This window comes from Oncorhynchus kisutch, linkage group LG10, assembly GCF_002021735.2.
Source record: "Oncorhynchus kisutch isolate 150728-3 linkage group LG10, Okis_V2, whole genome shotgun sequence".
NCBI classification, from domain to species: Eukaryota; Metazoa; Chordata; class Actinopteri; order Salmoniformes; family Salmonidae; genus Oncorhynchus; species Oncorhynchus kisutch.
In genome coordinates this window covers 23,145,588-23,163,357 of record NC_034183.2, presented here as the reverse complement: position 1 = coordinate 23,163,357, position 17,770 = coordinate 23,145,588, and the positions used below count along the sequence as shown (strand labels likewise).

Genomic DNA, 17,770 nt, shown 5'->3' with positions numbered 1-17,770 from the left:
CCTTCACACCTCCTCCTCCATGCTTCACAGTGGGCCTACTCTGCATCTCACAAAGACACCAAAAATCCACCAAAAATCTCAAATTTGTACTCTAAAGGACATATTTCCACCGGTCTATTGTCCATTGCTTGTGTTTCTTGGCCCAAGCAGTTTTCTTATTATTATTGGTGTCCTTTAGTAGGGGTTTATTTGCAGCAATTCAACCGTGAAGGCCTGATTCACACAGTATCCTCTCAACTATTGATGTTGAGATGTGTCTGTTACTTGAACTCAGAAGCATTTATTTGGGCTGCAATTTCTGAGGCTGGTAACTCTAATGAACTTAACCTCTGCAGCAGAGGTAACTCTGGGGATTCCTTTCCTGTGGCGGTCCTCATGAGAGCCAGTTTTATCATAGCGCTTGATGTTTTTTTGCGAATGCACTTGAAATTTTCCAGATTGACTGACCTTCATGTCTTAATAAAATGACATACCCAAATCTAACTGCCTATTGCTCAGGACCTGAAGCAAGGATATGGATATTCTTGATACCATTTGAAAGAAAACACTTTGATGTTTGTGGAAATGTGAAATGTATGTGGGAGACTACTACATATTAGATCTGGTAAAAGATAATACCAAGAAAAAAAACATGCTTTAAAAAATAAATTGTACCATCACATTTGAAATGCAAGAGAAAAATGCATGTATTATTCCAGCCGAGGTGCAATTTAGATTTTGGCCACTAGCTGCAGTGTACAGTTCACATACACTAGGTTGGAGTCATTAAAACTCGTTTTTCACCCAATCCACAAATTCCTTGTTATTAACAAACTGTAGTTTTGGCAAGTCGGTTAAGACATCTACTTTGTCCATGACACAAGTAATTTTTCCAACAATTGTTTACAGACAGATTATTTCACTTATAATTCACTGTATCCCTATTCCAATGGGTCAGAAGTTTACATACACTAAGTTGAGTGTGCCTTTAAATAGCTTGGAAAATTCCTGAAGATGATGTCATGGCTTTAGAAGCTTCTGATAGGCTAATTGACATCTTTTGAATCAATTGGAGGTGTACCTGTGGATGTATTTCATGGCCTACCTTCAAACTCAGTGCCTCTTTGCTTGACATCATGGGAAAATCAAAACGTACTTTGGTGCAAAATGTGCAAATCAATCCCAGAACAACAGCAAAGGACCTTGTGAAGATGCTAGAGGAAATGGGTACAAAATTATCTATATCCACAGTAAAACGAGTCCCATATCGACATAACCTGAAAGGCCGCTCAGCAAGGAAGAAACCACTGCTCCAAAACCTGCATAAAAAAGCCAAACTACGGTTTGCGATTGCACATGGGGACAAAGATTGTTGTTTTTGGAGAAATGTCCTCTGGTCTGATGAAGCAAAAATAGAACTGTTTGGACATAATGACCATCGTTATGTTTGGAGGAAAAAAGGGGAGGCTTGCAAGCCGAAGAACACTATCCCAACCGTGAAGCACGGGGGTGGCAGCATCATGTTGTGGGGGTTCTTTGCTGCAGGAGGGACTGGTGCACTTCACAAAATAGATGGCCTCATGAGGATTTAAAATTATGTGGATATATTGAAGCAACATCTCCAGACATCAGTCAGGAAGTTAAAGCTTGGTCGCAAATGGGTCGTCCAAATGGACAATGACCCCAAGTATACTTCCAGTTATGGCAAAATGGCTTAAGGACAACAAAGTCAAGGTATTGGAGTGGCCATCACAAAGCCCTGACCTCAATCCTATAGAACATTTGTGGGCAGAACTGAAAAAGCATGTGTGAGCAAGGAGCCCTACAAACCTGACTCAGTTACACCAGCTCTGTCAGGAGGAATAGGCCAAAATTCACCCAACTTATTGTGGGAAGCTTGTGAAAGGCTACTGTGACGCGTCTGCAGAAATCCTTCTGCTTTTCTCTGGATCATAGAACCTGAGCACTGGCTCTTCTGTGATTGTCTTCTTTAGGTTTTTGAAGCAGTTTTCCTGTTCATGGGACCATTCCCATTCATTTTCTATGTTCCAGAAGACATCTGAGTGGAGCGGACTGTGGTGACAGTTGAGGTATGAACTAGAGGTCGACCGATTATGATTTTTCAACACCGATACCGATTATTGGAGGACCAAAAAAGCCGATACTGATTAATCGGCCTATTTATTTATTTGTAATAATGACAATTACAACAATACTGAATGAACACTTATTTTAACTTAATATAATAGATCAATAAAAATCATTTTAGCCTCAAATAAATAATGAGACAAGTTCAATTTGGTTTAAATAATGCAAAAACAAAGTGTTGGAGAAGAAAGTAAAAGTGCAATATGTGCCATGTAAAAAAGCTAATATCAATATTCCAAGGTAAGAGGTTTTAGGTTGTAGTTAATATAGTATTTATAGGACTATTTCTCTCTTGCCATTTGTATTCCATATATCTTTGACTATTGGATGTTCTTATAGGCACTTTAGTATTGCCAGTGTAACAGTATAGCTTCCGTCCTTCTCCTCGCCCCTACCTGGGCTTGAACGAGAAACGCATTGACAACAGCCACCCTCGAAGCAGCGTTACCCATGCAGAGCAAGGGGAACAACTACTCCAAGTCTCAGAGCGACTAGCTAGCCATTTCACATCGGTTACACCAGCCTAATCTCGTGAGTTAATAGGCTTGAAGTCATAAACAGCGCAATGCTTGAAGCACAGTGAAGAGCTGCTGGCAAAACGCATGAAAGTGCTGTTTGAATGAATGCTTACGAGCCTGCTGCTTCCTACCATCGCTCAGTCAGACTCCGGAAACTATCATTTCGATAACAAAACGTTTATTATTATCGCATATACCCTGACTCTGCGTGCAATGAACTCAAGAGAAGTGACACAATTTCACTTGGTTAATATTGCCTGCTAACCTGGATTTCTTTTAGCTAAATATGCAGGTTTAAAAATATATACTTCTGTGTATTGATTTTAAGAAAGGCATTGATTGTTTATGGTTAGGTACATGTTGGAGCAAGGACAGTCCTTTTTCCGTGAATGCGCACCGCATCGATGTATATGCAACGCAGGAAACGCTAGATAAACTAGTAATATCATCAACCATGTGTAGTTAACTATTGATTATGATTGATTGTTTTTTATAAGATAAGTTTAATGCTAGCTAGCAACTTACCTTGGCCTCTTACTGCATTCGCGTAACAGGCACGCTCCTCGTGGAGTGCAATGAGAGGCAGGTGGTTAAAGCGTTGGACTAGTTAACTGTAATTTGCAAGATTGAATCCCCTGAGCTGACAAGGTAAAAACCTGTCGTTCTGCCCCTGAACAAGGCAGTTAACCCACCGTTCCTGGTCCGTCATTGAAAATAAGAATGTGTTATTTGTATTCTTCTGTGTTCTTCTGACTTGCCTAGTTAAATAAAGGTGTAAAAAAATATTAAAAAACGGCCAAATCATTGTCCAAAAATACCAATTTCCGATTGTTATGAAAACTTGAAATCGGCCCTAATTAATCGGCCATTCCGATTAATCGGTCGACCTCTAGTATGAACTTTGCAAGGTAGGTGATCATGCCCATGAAGTGTCTCACATCGTCCTTGTTCTTCGGGCGCTCCATATTGTTGATGGCTGACGTTTTCCTCTGGTCTGGTTTGACTCCATCCTCTGAAAGTACGTCTCCCACGAAAGTAAGTGTTTTCACACCAAACTCGCATTTGTCCTTGTTTAGTTTTAGGGTGAGTTTTCGTGTCAGGTCCAGCACTTGTCTCACTTTTGCATCGTGTTCTTCATTTGTGGACCCCCAGACGATGATGTCACCATCATAGTCTCCACTCCTGGAATGTGCTCGAAGATCATGTGGATTGTCTTGTGGTAGACCTCTGGCGCTGAGAGAATCCCATATGGTAGACAAAGAAATCTGTACCTGCCCTCAGGTGTGTTGAATGTGCGTAGCCTTGAGCTTGTATCATCTAGCTTCATTTGCCAGAATCCTGATGTGGCATCATGCTTACTGAACCACTTTGCTCCAGCAAACTGCAACATTATCTCTTCTCTGGTTGGCAACTTGAAATGCTCTCTCTTGATTGCTTTGTTGAGATCTCTCAGGTCTAGACATATACTGAGATCGCCGTTCTTTTTCACCACAATAACCAGAGAGCTTACCCAGTCTGTCGGTTAAAACATTTTTGTGATGACGTCCATCTTTTCCATGCATCTGAGTTCCTCTTTGAGCTTTTTCCTCAGTGCAAATTGAACTTTTCTGCATGCATGCACAACTGGAGTCATCAGTACATATTTTGTGTTCTCCTGGTAAACATCCAAGACCCTCAAACACATCCTCATACTCAGCCTGTAGCGATTCTTGGTCATCTTCAGTCTGTGATGTCACTACATACTCTTTTCAACAAATTGAGCTTTTCACATGCATTGATTCCTAGAATAGGCTGTACACTCTTTTCCACAATCAGCAGCTGTGCTCTGAACTGTTTTCCTTTGTGCTGTAAAGTTACTATGCAGCTACCTTTGACTGGTACGTTCTCCCCAGTATAACCAGTAACCTTAATTTTCACTGGGTGTATTTTGCTCTTCACCTTCAGTGTTTTGTAGTCATCCAGCGATAACAGGTTTACCTGTGCTCCAGTATCAAGCTTGAATGGTATTATAGTTTCATTCATAGTCAATGGCACAATCCATTCAGCATTTACGGCACTGCATATTTCCACAGAATCAACAAAGAATTCTTCAATCTCCTCGACTGTGTGAACCTTTTTCTTTATAGCCTCAGCTTTGCATTTTTTGGGCTTGTGGATAAATCCACATTTTCCACATGTAGTGTTTTGATTTCTCTCTTTTGCTTGTTTTTGTTTTGTAAGGCATTGTGTGTATTGCTCCTCTCTTTTTATTGCATGCACTGACGTCTCATCCCTGCGCAGCTCTTTAGCTTGTGCTCTGGTGGTTTCAGCTGCTCGACACATTCACTGCTTTATCCAAAGTTAAATCTTGCTCACGCAGCAATCTCTCCTTGAGTCCATTATCAAGTATGCCACAGACTATCCTGTCTTTCACTAGTGAGTCTTTCAGATGTTCAAATTTACACGTTTTGCTCAGTGTGTTCAGCTCAGCCATATACTGGTCAAAACTGACTCCCTGTTTCTGATCATGAGAGAAAAACGTGTATCTCTCAAACGTGACGTTCTGGCTTGGTACAAAGTACTCCTCAAATTTAGCCAATAGCACAGTCAATGTGAAGTTTGCCTCGTCTTGCTGAAAGCTATTGTAAATGTCCAATGCATCCTCTCCAATAACATGCAGAAAATGGAAGCTTTCAATTTGTCATCATCTCCCCCTGCACCACTGGCTGCTAGGTAGATATTGAATCTCTGCTTGAAACGTTTCCAATTGTCAGCTAAATTGCCTGTTAACTGCATAGGAGTAGGAGGACTAAGCCTATCCATGACGGAGAACAGGAACAGTGTCAATTTCTCTTACTTCAGTATGTTGCTCATCAACTTGCTCGTCAACAGATTCCAATGTAGCCTCGCTCTCGCTGCTGTCACTCGCTGCTGCGGCTCGTTGTCCTCGCTCTTGCAAGCTAGCATCTTCGACTACTCACGTCACTTGACTTGTGGTAGAATGTTCAATTTTCGTCGCGGAAATTTGCAGAGTTACTCCTTTCATTTCTCTGTCTTATCATAGTGACTACCAATCTGACACCATGTTATGTTTGTTCCTTAAATAATGACAAACTGGGGCATAGGTTTAACTTCTTTTAATGAACATATACTTCAGCTAGAAAACTCCATGTTTAGCCATGCAAGGCATTCTTTAACCATCCGCATAGCCTGCTGGGTAATGTAGTCTAAATGTTATTAACACATAACAACAACACACTACCAAATAGTAATTGAGTGTATGTAAACTTCTGACCTACTGGGAATGTGATGAAAGAAATAAAAGCTGAAATAAATAATTCTCGCTACTATTATTCTGCCATTTCACATTCTTAAAATAAAGTGGTGATCCCTGACTGGCCTAAGACATAATCTTTGCTAGGATTAAAAGTCAGGAATTGTGAAAAACTGAGTTTAAATGTATTTGGCTAAGGTGTATGTATTCTTCTGACTTCAACTGTGTGTGCAAAGTTTTAGACTGATCCAATGAACCATTGCATTTCTGTTCAGAATGTTTTATCAAGACTGCCCAAATGTGCCTATTTGGTTTATTAATAACTTTTCAAGTTCATGACTGTGCACTCTCCTCAACCAATTGCATGGTATTATTTCACTATAATAGCTACTGTAAATCGGATAGTGCAGTTCGATTAAGAAGAGTTTAAGTTTATTCCAATATCAGATATGTCTGTGTCCTGGGGAATGTTCTTGTTACTTACAACCTCATGCTAATCGCATTAGCCTACGTTAGCTCAACCGTCCAGCAGGGGACCCATGATCCTGTAGAGGTTAAAGTAATGAACTGTTGTTTCTCTTTGCGTATTTGAGCTGTTCTTGTCATATTGTGGACTTGGTCTTTTACCGAATAGAGCTATCTTCTGTATACCACCCCTACCTTGTCACAACACAGCTTATTGGCTAAAACACATTAACAAGGTAAGAAATTCCACAAATTACCTTTTAACAAGGCACACCTGTTAATTTAAATGTTTTCCAGGTGACTACCTCATGAAACCGGTTGAGAGAATGTGCAAAATCTGTTGTCAAGACAAAGGGTGATTACTTTGAAGAATCTCAAATAGAACATTTATTTGGATTTGTTTAACTTTTTTGGAGTTACTCCATGAGTCCATTTGTGTTTTTTTTCATAGTTTTGATGCCTTCACTATTATTCTACAATGTAGAAAATAGTAAAAAGAAAGAAAACCCTTGAATGAGTAGGTGTGTCTGTTACGCCCCTGAAAACAGGGGAGAAATAATCACGAGAGTGATACGGTGTTGTTTTCTCAATTCAACTTTTAGTGCAATCATTTTACAAAAGTAACACATTACAAAACTACAGAAAAACCATTAGACAAATAACACAGCAAAATATCTTATTAACAACGCACATGTTCATTCACAATCAACATAAAATGGCAGCTACGCTCAGTACGATGCTATTCTTCGCTACAACCGAGCAGGGCTCATATTACTCTCTGCAAACTTAACTCTAACTTCCTCAAGATGTTACTAAGATACACCTTAAACACTCTTGACATGTTAGCGAGTTATTTAAATTACTATTTTTTTATCATCAATAACATACCTGAAAACAGGGGAGAAATAATCACGAGAGTGATACATACAGTGTTTTCTCAATTCAACTTTAAGTGCAATGAGAAAAGACCACGATTTCCACAGGAATATGGGTGGAGACCAGAGCAATCGATCTCAGGCTCATAGATTAAGAGCATTTCGTAGATCACGGATTAACACTTTTAGGCACCACAAAATAAAGTAATCAATATATTGTTTACACATTACTCTCACAATTCGTACCCTTTGTACGCTTGACGGATTTGAACTTTAACACAATTATATGAATGTTATCAATCTCTATCAACTAATACTGAATGCATGATCTTTTTAACCTTAGATGTTTTAAGATCCTCACATACTATGAACTTACTTATACTTTTTAATGTATAACAGGCTATGAATATTTCCTTTAACCTGTCACATGTCCAAACCTTTGACTGGTAATGTATATTCAAAATATTGAATAAGATATTGAATTTCGTCTTTACTACTATAGCCCAGAGAAACGCATTGAATAACAGTCATCAATGACAGTACAGTCCAAAAATTAATCATAATATACAAGGTTTTGAAGTGTTTGGCCTATATCTAGGAAATATAAGAAAGCTTAGGAAATATATATATTTGCACATGTAATCCCTTTTTCTGGGTAGGCACACAACTACCTTCATACCTCAATTGTTTAACTGTTAACGGTTACTATCAGACGAGTCCTGTGACACTTGTGGGGGTCATAGAGCAAAACAGAGACCACCATCGTTTACTATATTTTGTTGGTTTACAACCGTTCAGATGCTACAGGCGTTTCGTGAGAAGACCGATTTTCTGTATGTCTCATTGTCTGACAAACACCGCTCTAGGTCTTCCACCTTTCACCGCAGGTGCAGAAGTGCTACATTGGCGATTGCGGTGGATTGTGACACATCCAATTTTTATTTTATTTATTTATTTATACATATATTTAACTAGGCCTGTCAGTTAAGAACAAATTCTTATTTTCATTGACGGCCTAGGAACACTGGGTTAACTGCCTTGTTCAGGGGCAAAACGATGGTAGATCAATCGACTCTAGATACATTATATATACAAAGGTATTGGGACACCCCTTCAAATTAGTGGATTTGGCTATTTCAGCCACACAAGTTGCTGACAGGTGTATAAAATCAAGTACACAGCCATGCAATCTCCATAGGCTAACATTGGCAGTAGAATGCCCTTACTAAAGAGCTCACTGACTTTCAACATGACACCGTCATAGGATGCCACCATTCCAACAAGTCAGTTCGTCAAATCTGAGCTGTGAAGTGGTAGGCCTCACAGAGCGGGACCGCCGAGTGCTGAAGCATGTAGTGCGTAAAAATTGTCTGTCCTTGGTTGCAGCACTCACTACCAAGTCCCAAACTGCTTCTGGAAGCAACTTCAGCACAAGGCCGATGAATGATTGTCAGGAGAACGCTACCTCCCCCATTGCACAGTGCCACCTGTATAGTTGGTGGAGGAGGAATAATGGTCTGGGGCTGTATTCATGGTAGGACTAGGCCTAGTGAAGGGAAATCTTAGCGCTACAGCATATAATGACATTCTAGACGATTCTATGCTTCCAACTTTGTGACAACAGTTTTGGGAATGGCTTTTCCTCTTTCAGGACAACAATGCCCCCCAGCACAAAGCAAGGTCCATACAGAAATGGTTTGATGATCAGTATGGAAGAACTTGACTGGCTTGCACAGAGCCCTGACTTCAACCCCATCGAACACCTTTGGAATGTATGGGGAACGCCGACTGAGAGCCAGGCCTAATCAGTGCCTGACCTCGCTAATGCACTTGTGACTGAATGGAAGCAAGTCCCTGCAGCAATGTTCTAACATCTAGTGGAAAACCTTCCCAGAAGAGTGGAGGCTGTTATAGCAGCAAAGGGAGAACTGACTCCATATTAATGCCAATGATTTTGGAATGAGATGTTTGACGAGCAGGTGTCCACATGCCTTTAGTTATTTAGTGTATTATACTCTAGAGTTAGGCCTCACTTTAGAGACATTTGGAATTACTTGCCAAGCAAACTAAATCTAACCAGCAGAGATGTTCCCATAGAGCTGAGAGAGAGATGGAGATGGAGCTGAGCAGGTGTCCTCAATCCTCACCTTTGCAGAATCTGGTCCTCTGTCATGTGGTTTCCATAGCACCCTGAGCAGAAATCACTTGTATTAACACAAGATACTTTAATGCTTTTATTGATCACTTCTTCTTTTTCTCTTTGACACTTGGCAAGACTGGGTAGAATAGAATAATACACATTGTACTTTGTACAAAATGATATTCTTAATAGAAGCTTAATCAGCTGCATACAATTCAACAAGTGATACATTTTCAATTATAAATTGGGTGGTTCGAGCCCTGAATGCTGTTTGTCTGAGAGCCGTGGTATACCATGGGTATGACAAAACATTTATTTGTACTCCTCTAATTATGTTGGTAACCAGTTTATAATAGCAATAAGGCACCTCGGGGGTTTGTGATATATGGCTGCCTGTCTTCAGCCCCCCTCTCTCTAAATTCAATTCAAAGGGATTTATTGGCATGGGAAACATGTTTCCATTGCCAAAGCAAGTGAAATAGATAATAAACAAAAGTGAAATAAACAACATAAAATTAACCGTAAACATCAAGCTCACAAAGGTTCAAAAGGAATAGGGGCATTTCAAATGTCATATTGTGGTTTTATACAGTGTTTTAACAACGCGCAAAAAATCAACATAAATATAGGTTGTATTTACAATGGTGTTTGTTCTTCACTGGTTTTCAAATTCTTTGTGTGTCTGTGTAATCTGAGGGAAATATGTGTCTCTAATATGGTCATACATTTGGCAGGAGGTTTTCTGGGCAGTGTGCGCATAGCCTGTCTTCTTTTGAGAGCCAGGTCTGCCTATGGCGGCCGCTCTCAATAGCAAGCCTATGCTCACTGAGTCGGTACATTGTCAAAACTTTCCTTAATTTTGGGTCCGTCACAGTGGTCAGGTATTCTGCCACTGTGTACTCTCTGTTTAGTGCCAAATAGCATTCTAGTTTGCTCTGTTTTTCTGTTAATTCTTTCCAATGTGTCAAGTAATTATCTTTTTGTTTTCTCATGATTTGGTTGGGTCTAATTGTGTTGCTGTCCTGGGGCTCTATGAGGTCTGTTTGTGAACAGAGCCCCAGGACCAGCTTGCTTAGAGGACTCTTCTCCAGGTTCTCTCGGTGTAGGTGATGGCTTTGTTATGGAAGGTTTGCGAATCGCTTCCTTTTAGGTGGTTGTAGAATTTAACGTCTCTTTTCTGGATTTTGATAATTATCTGGTTTTGGCCTAATTCTGCTCTGCATGCATTATTTGGTGTTTTACGTTGTACACGAAGAGGACACCAGACCTCACAACCATAAAGGGCAATGGGTTCTATAACTGATTCAAGTATTTTTAGCCAGATCCTAATTGGTATGTCAAATGTTATGTTCCTTTTAATACCGTAGAAGGACCTTCTTGCCTTGTCTCTCAGATCGTTCACAGCTTTGTGGAACTTACCTGTGGCGCTGACATTTGCCTGAGGTATGTATCATTTTTGTGTGCTCTAGGGAAACGGTGTCTAGATGGAATTTTGTATTTCTGGTATTTCTGGCAACTGGATCTTTTTTTGTAACACCATTATTTTTGTCTTACTGAGGTTTACAGTCAGGGCCCAGGTCTGACCGTCTTTGCAGAAGATCTAGGTGCTGCTGTAGGCCTTCGTTGGTTGGGGACAGAAGCACCAGATCATCAGTAGACATTTGACTTCAGATTCTCTCGCCCCATTGGGAATTGTCACGTACACAGGCAGCTGAGCCTAGAGTCCTGCAGGTCTGATCTGTGTGATGAGGCCCTATATAGTCACTATTATACTTCTATGAGAGCCCCTCTGTCTGTAAGCTATACAGCCATAGTCATCAGAGCAGGGATCTCACTCAAAGGCTCTGATTAGGAGACCCATGAAGCTGCTGTGTATTTCTAAGTGTATTTTGTGCTATATCACTGGCTTAATAGATTTGCTGCTCAGACAGTCTCTTCCCTGCATCTTGATTGGCTGCTGACACCTCTCTGACCTCTCTGTGGGTGTGACCCCTGATGCTGTGTTGTTGAGAAGAGCAGAGGACAGGAGAGGGAACTGGTAGTTGCTGCTGGAAGTAGGAGTGGGGAGATGATGGAGGGATTTCACTGTGACCTTCGCTGATATGTACTCCTGAGAGCCCAGCTCCATACAGGATTTATGTCTCCCAAGCTGAAATGTCATTCATCTCTCTGCTCTGCCCTACTGCATCTGGAAGAGAGGATCTTTACAAGGCACTCCGATTGAAACAAGGTTGTTTGTCTCCTTTACAATGGGACTACAGAACAATACAAAGACTATTAGATGGAGAATGTTGTTCTGCCTGTGCCATGTCTGTTTTTGTTGTGTGTTTGGGTGGAAAACAAAGATGAGTGGTGGGCCCCAGCCTGTTGGCTGTGGAGTTGCTGCTGGCTGGTGGAGGCTATGAATCATCACCCAGCTGCCCCTGGTCTCAACCTACCCTGCTGACAAAATACACAACTTTGTAATGTTTACAGTCAGGGCCCAGTTACAGTAAACACTTGATTTGTACAGGGACAGGGTAATTCACAGACTACTTGTAGTTACAAAGAGCATCCCAATGTTTTGGGGCAATACCAGCTTTACAAGATAATTGCTGTGTCTTGGTATTTTTATGGTATTTAATGTGGTATTTACAATGAATAAAACCGGAAAAAGTAAAAGAATGAACAAGTGTCTTGTTAATTTGATTTCCCTGCGTTTGTGTCTACTGTGGGCCTAAGTTATCAGCAGAGGCTGAACAATGGCTGCATTGAATGAGCTTCACAGGGTTGAGTATGATAGAAATACGTTTTATTATCACAAGGGTACATTCACATTTTTACCACGACTTAATCAGAACTTTCATTATCTTGGGGGAATGATTTACTTATTTTTACAAGACCCAATCTTATACAACCTCCAAGAGAGAGGAATATGGCCTTGCAGACACTATAAACTCAGATACAACTCAGATCGTACCTCGTCCTTACATGGAAATAGGACATGCATACTCACATTCAAACTCATTCTCTTAAATCATTTTGAGAGCAGACGGCAGAGCAGCTAATTATTTAGTGTAAATTGTCTTCACAGAAACATGTTCCTCACAGTGTTAGTTGGCCCAGTGGGGATGTGCAGGTAGTCTATCAATATTTATTAGTTAGAGACTATGTTATGAGCCCTGATATCTACCATTGACGTTCCCCAGTAAATCTCATTTGCCCAAGAAATATAGCTATAGGAGTTGTTGTCGAGCAGAATATGACATTTTTATATGTGTGAAATTACTCTATACCTCACATTGGTGAATTAGGAGTGTGTGGGACTGGCAGTGAGGTAGGCTGGTATTACTGTGCTGTGTAACAGTGTGAATGTGGGCTTTGACTTAGGTTGGCTAATTGCACTTAACTTTATCGGAGACAATTAAGAGCCAGTTTGACAAGTGTGGTTTAGCATGGCTGCGGCTAATTCCATTTCGTCTTCTGCGGTGCTGTCCTGACCTCAGGAGGCTGGCGATACAAGGGCCAGGCAATGGTGAGATTATTTAAAGCAGAGTGGGTCAGAGGAACGCTCAGCTAGTTTATGTTGTCTCACTTATCTCTCTCTCCTTTGTCTCCCCTCCCCCTCCCCCACTACAGTGCAGTGTCTGGAGATGACGACTAAGAGGAAGATCATTGGGCGCCTGGTGCCGTGCCGGTGCTTCCGGGGTGAGGAAGAGGTCATCTCAGTGCTGGACTACTCCCACTGCAGTCTGCAGCAGGTGCCCAAGGAGATCTTCAGCTTCGAGCGCACACTGGAGGAGCTCTACCTGGATGCCAACCAGATTGAGGAGCTGCCCAAGGTGGGTTCTGATGAGGCTTGGGTCTGAGAGCTGGGACTGGGTCCTGAGGGCTGGGGCTGAGGCTGGGGCTGTGGGATGAAATGGGTGAAGTGTATAAAAGGCACTCTGTAAAGTAATAGTTCAGACCATTTCCCAACATTACACAGCATGGCATAATGATCGATGTCAACATTATCTCAGCTCTATGCACTCTCTCTCTTCATTTGGCGCTCAGTGTTGATTGTCTAAATGCGTTGCCAAGCCAACCAAACCCCCACAGACCAAAGAGTGGCGTAATGTCCTTCCTGTCGGTAAATGAGCTGTTAATAAAGCAGAGAAAAACATTCAGAGAGGGAGAGGGGGAGAAAGAAGCTATGTGGTCAGGAGAGAAGGGGGTTGGTTATGAATAAGCACCATGGACAGCTCCCAGTCAATGAGAGAGCAGTTTAAGAGTTTCTTTCCAATACACTATATTTTCAGAAAAGGTGTACAATTTACTTTTATTTTTTTGAAGAATTTATGAAAGTGTGTTTTTTCTTCACTTCAATGACAGACATGTAGTTGTTTGAAATCTTTCACTTGATGGTTTCATTTCAGCGAGACAAGTAATCATGTTTAAAAAAAAAAGCTATATGTTTGACTCACTCTCAGAGAAATAAGTAGTACTGCTAGGATTTACACGGTCAAATGTAGCAAATAACTACATTTATTATAATAAAGAACTGTACAAATGATACATTTGTGACCTTAGGCCAGCATCCTGGAGTCACCTCTTCACTGTTGAAGTTGAGATTGGTGTTTTGTGGGTACTATTTAATGAAGCTGCCAGTTGAGGCATCTGTTTCTCAAACTAGACACTCTAATGTACTTGTCCTCTTGCTCAGTTGTGCACCGGGGCCTCCCACTCCTCTTTCTATTCTGGTTGGAGCCAGTTTGCTCTGTCTGTGAAGGGAGTAGTACACAGCGTTGTACTAGATGTTCAGTTTCTTGGCAATTTCTCGCATGAAATATCCTTCATTTCTCAGAACAAGAATAGACTGATGAGTTTCAGAAGAAAGTTCTTTGTTTCTGGCTATTTTGAGCCTGTAATCGAACCCACAAATGCTGATGCTCCAGATACTCAACTGGTCTAAAGAAGGCCAATTGTATTGCTTCTTTAATCAGAACAACAGTTTTCAATAGTGCTAACATGATTGCAAAATGGTTTTCTAATGATCATTTAGCCTTAAATGATAAACTTGGATTAGCTAACACAACTTGCCATTGGAATACAGGAGTGATGGTTGCTGATAATGGGCCTCTGTACTGTATATAGATATTCGATAAAAAATCTGCAGTTTCCAGCTGCAATAGTCATTTACAACATTGTCTACACTGTATTTATTTTAATGGACATGTGCTTTTCTTTAAAAAACATGGACATTTCTAAGTGACCCCAAACTTTTGAACGGTAGTGTACATTTGACATTTAAGTCATTTTTAGTAATCTTATCCAGAGTGAGTTACAGTAAGTGCATTCATCTTAAGATAGCTATGTGAGCCATCCACATATCACAGACAAGTATACAAAGTTAATTCCTGCTAAACAATGGAGATATAGAGTTTGAGGAAAAAAAGAACATTTTATACACAGTTCAAATATATGAGTAACAAATCTGAGAACAGTAATATTTTGCACATACATGAAGCAAATTCAGACAAAAAAGTACAAGCGGGAAAAATGTGTGGATATACTGTAGCGTTTTGGAAGTAAACTCTTCAGTTTCTCATAGAGCGATGTGGCGTGTGCTCTGTGCCTGAAGGACTTTGCTGACTTTTATCTAACCTTCACACTGAATAGAAAACAATACATTCAGTGAATGTATGTTTCATTAATACTTTCAAAGGAGATCTATTACAGTCTAGATGTTATGACAATAGTGTCTTCGTTTGAAATGGAAACTCCTGGATGAATACATCACAGCAGTCAATACAATTTTACCATTCAATGAAGTGCAATACAACATTCATGAATTTCAACAATTAATTGTCTGAATGTGTACAGTGATATCCTTCAGAGGTTCTGTGGAATTAATGAATTATTATTTGTTTAATACATTTGACAGTGTATTGTGTTCATCAACCAACTCCCAATTAGATACGTTAAGTTATGGATCTCAGTGAGGTTTGTTCAGGGTCTTTGTGAAGAGAGTTCAGAGCCAGTGTGGTGCCTCACACGGTTGCATAAGAACCAGGCATTGATAGATCCAAAGTGTGTGGTCTTTTATGTAAGTGATGCCTTGGGCAAGACTGGACAACGCTGGCTGTCCTGATCCTCTCCAGTCTCCATTGATGTAGATACTCCCCCCTCTGGCTATTATAGCTCTTAAAGAGTAATGGCCTCTCATAATGGGCATGTTACAGTAATGTCCTTACTGGACTGTAATGTCTCCCTGGCTGTCTCAAATGGCATCCTCTTCCCTATGGGCTCTGGTCAAAGGTAGTGGACTGTATAGGGAATAAGGTTCCATTTGGGATGTAGACCCGTAGAACTTGTCCCTCTCTAGGCTCTGCTCTACATTTAGAAAGGAATCAACTGCTCTAATCTATATTTTACATGGAGAAAGGAATGGACTACAGAGATGGGAGGAAGCGCTTGTTGATACTGTATTGGCTGGCTTTGTTAAAACAAATTCTGTACATTTATGTATATAAATATTGATCTTCATTATTCATGTTACACAGTTAGAATGGTAATTATTAACCTGTTATCTCAAACATACTGCATATGGCATGATGCTCATGCACACTAACTCTGCATAGCACTTTTTTCAACCTCCCTCCCTCTGCTTTCTCTTCCTCCGTTATTCTCTCTCTCTCTCTCTCTCTCTCTCTCTCTCTCTCTCTCTCTTTCTCTCTTTCTCTCTCTCTTTCTCTCTCTCTTTCTTTCTCTCTCTCTCTCTCTCACTCACTCACTCACTCACTCACTCACTCACTCACTCACTCACTCACTCACTCACTCACTCACTCACTCTCTCTGAGGACTGATGTGGCTCTCCCTCCCTTCATATAGAGCTGTGAACTACTAATGTTGTCCTACAAGGTTACTCAACTGAGAGTTGCTGCTCTTACAGTGAAGGGGAAACGTGTCAGAACATTGAAAAAGACGTTGCCTCAGCGTTTCTCTCATGTTTCACATTTAACAACAGCACAGCAGGATCATTAGAGACTGGCCTTATTGAAACAGTGCATGAAATCTCACAAAGTCTACACCTTTTCAACACTGCAGGCTAAGAGATTGATATAACACCAGTATAACTTGTTTCTGTTCTGCCCCTCTCTCTCCATAGCAACTATTTAACTGTCAGGCTCTCCGTAAACTGAGCATACCTGACAATGACCTGTCAAACCTGCCAACCACCATAGCCAGCCTTGTAAACCTGAGGGAGTTGGACATCAGTAAAAACGGTAAGCGAGTGAGATGTGATGTCCACAGTAATCTCTGCTAGTTTCTACTCTGATATATTCTAAATTGTCGACTCTCTACTGATACTGTCACTCTAAATATTAGCATGATGTACAATATGATGAGGCATGAGTATTAAAAATGTGTGTTCATTTGTTATGAATGACAAACATGTTTCCATTCCATTCCTTCTTTAGGTATTCAAGAGTTCCCAGACAACATTAAATGCTGTAAATGCCTATCTGTTGTGGAGGCCAGTGTAAATCCTATTGCCAAGTAAGTGAAGAAAGAAGTGTATCATTGTGGTGGGATGGCTGTAGTCTATAGGGACAATGGTAATGCTGTATTATCATTGCCAACAGCTGTGTCTGTTGCTTTGTGTCAAGCAACAATCACCGATTACCTCAATAAAAAAACAACCATGAATTTTCATATGAAAATGCTTTCAGTCAAATTGGCTGTAGAAATACATTTTTTTATATATATATATTTTAGTCACCTCATGGCAACTTTGAAATGAACTGATAAACAGAATGAGGAAAATAACTACATGCGAGACTGTTGTATTTGTGTATCTGAGGCTTTTGTCTGAATTTAAATTATTTGAAACAATTCCATCACTGTTTAGGTAAGACATTTCTGTCCTGCATTGTGTAAATACTGTATGCCATTTGTTAAATATTGAGTAGTTTCCTGTCCATACAGAGGGTAATGCAGGTCTCTCTGCGAGGTCTTGACATAATGTGCCTCATGCTAAAATACATTGGAAAACCATAAGGGAGTTACCCCTGAGCAATACGTCATACATTTAGCATTTGTTGGTGGGAAATCATAGGTTGACAAACAAATGGGTTCTCGTAGATTCTCTTTCTACCTGCCTCTCTCTTTCAATTCAATTCAAGGGGCTTTATTTGCATGGGAAACATATCTTTATATTGCCAAAGCAAGTGAAATGGATAAACAAAAGTGAAATAAACAATAAAAAGTGAACAGTAAATATTACACTCATTATTTCCAAAATAATAGAGACATTTCAATTGTCATTATATCTATATACAGTGTTGTAACAATGCGCAAATAGTTAAAGTACAAAAGGGGAAATAAATAAACATGAATATGGGTTGTATTTACAATGGTGTTTGTTCTT

At 40.3% G+C, this 17,770-nt stretch overlaps 1 protein-coding gene across 6 annotated transcripts in view; it reads left to right on the top strand.

Moving 5' to 3' along the window:
• The window catches only part of LOC109897937 (leucine-rich repeat-containing protein 7-like), a 129,338-nt gene that overhangs the window by 39,411 nt on the left and 72,157 nt on the right, over positions 1-17,770 (top strand). For all 6 annotated transcript variants that reach the window (XM_031833339.1, XM_031833338.1, XM_031833343.1 and 3 more), the window contains exons 2-4: positions 12,997-13,199; positions 16,508-16,625; positions 16,821-16,899. In XM_031833339.1, coding sequence (XP_031689199.1) covers positions 12,997-13,199; positions 16,508-16,625; positions 16,821-16,899 — 400 coding nt within the window. The remainder of the gene's footprint in view (positions 1-12,996; positions 13,200-16,507; positions 16,626-16,820; positions 16,900-17,770) is intronic.